The sequence below is a fragment of the Kryptolebias marmoratus genome, linkage group LG6 (assembly GCF_001649575.2).
Source record: "Kryptolebias marmoratus isolate JLee-2015 linkage group LG6, ASM164957v2, whole genome shotgun sequence".
Taxonomy (NCBI): Eukaryota; Metazoa; Chordata; class Actinopteri; order Cyprinodontiformes; family Rivulidae; genus Kryptolebias; species Kryptolebias marmoratus.
This window is the reverse complement of record NC_051435.1, coordinates 19,996,753-19,998,003: the sequence shown is the minus strand read 5'-3', so window position 1 is coordinate 19,998,003 and position 1,251 is coordinate 19,996,753. Positions and strand designations below refer to the sequence as shown.

Below are 1,251 nucleotides of genomic sequence, written 5' to 3'. Positions count from 1 at the left end.
GGGAAGTAGTCAGACGACGGGTCGGGGTAAACGGGATGGGCGGGGGGAGGAGGGGGAGGGGGCGATGGGAAGTCTGGAGCCTGGTGGTGCTGGCCGGTCTGCAGGCCCTGAAGGGCCAATGGCAGATTGGCCAGGTTCAGCTTCCCCGGCTTGGGGAGCGGGGCGGGGAGAGCCGAGGGGTCTTTGGAAGGAGAGCCGGTCGCCGACGAGGAGCTCGACGACGTTCCCGTCGGAGGAGCTTGGCCAAACTTGCTGAGCAGGCTCTCCACCTTCTTGGGCCTCTCATCCTGGCCCTCTCTCATGGAAGAGGCTCTCTGTGGGGTGGGCGGAGGCCCCCGCTTGATGGACCCTGTGGACGACGTGGAAGGGGACTTCTTGATCGGGGAACCTATCTTGGAGGACGACGAAGAGGGAGGAGGAGGAAAATCTCCCAGGGAGCTGTCGGGAGGAGGTGGAGGGAACTCCGGTGACTGCGGAGCCACGGCACCTCCCAGCTGCCATTTTGGTTTGGCCTTGACTGCAGGGGGGGACTGGGGAGCAGAGGAGCTGGAGGCGTTTCCTGGGAACTGATTGACGATCTGCTTGACCAAAGAGGAGGTAGCAGCCGCGATGGAGACAGACGAGGAGGAAGGAGAGATGGCAAGGTTCTTGGAAGAGAGGCTGTGCTGCTTTGGCAGAGTGGGAGGGGGCTGATTCGGGGAGTGTCCCGTTGAGAAGCTCTGCTGCTTCTTGACCGGCCCGTGTCCGAGGGGGAGCTGGGTGGGAGACACAGGGGACAGGGCGATGGGAAGGGACGAGGGACCTGAGGGTTTAGGAGCAGTCTGTGGGGGGAAGCCACCCGTGAACGTTTTGGGAGGGGCAGGCGGAGGGGCATTAGGGGACAGGGGCTGAAAAACTTGAGAGGTTGGAAGTGAGAGTTCGGTGGGAGGTGGAGGAGGCGGGGGCGAGTTCTCGTCGGGCACTGCCAGGCTGAAGTCGTACTCCATGTTGGGAAACTTCTGCGCCAGGAACTGCTGAAGGCCTGCGTTGGAAAGCTGAGGGCAGGCGTTGGGGAGGGGCTCTGCAGGGGGCGGAGGGGGCAACCCGTTGGCTTCAAGGCTCTCTGGTGGAGGAGGTAGGAAGTAGGAGGACTCGTGCGCCTCCGCCTCTGGTGGCGGCGGCGGCAGGAGAGCGGAGGGACTGGGGGATCGGAACTTCAGCGCCGCCATAGCCGAGTTGGGCGCTGGAGCTTCGGGAGGGGGAGGAGGAGGA

The 1,251-nt window shown here is 64.2% G+C and overlaps 1 protein-coding gene across 1 annotated transcript in view; it reads right to left on the bottom strand.

Moving 5' to 3' along the window:
• raph1a (Ras association (RalGDS/AF-6) and pleckstrin homology domains 1a) overlaps window positions 1-1,251 on the bottom strand; it is a 74,711-nt gene that overhangs the window by 3,312 nt on the left and 70,148 nt on the right. Inside the window, exon 21 of the mRNA XM_017421213.2 lies at window positions 34-1,251. Coding sequence (XP_017276702.1) covers window positions 34-1,251 — 1,218 coding nt within the window. The remainder of the gene's footprint in view (window positions 1-33) is intronic.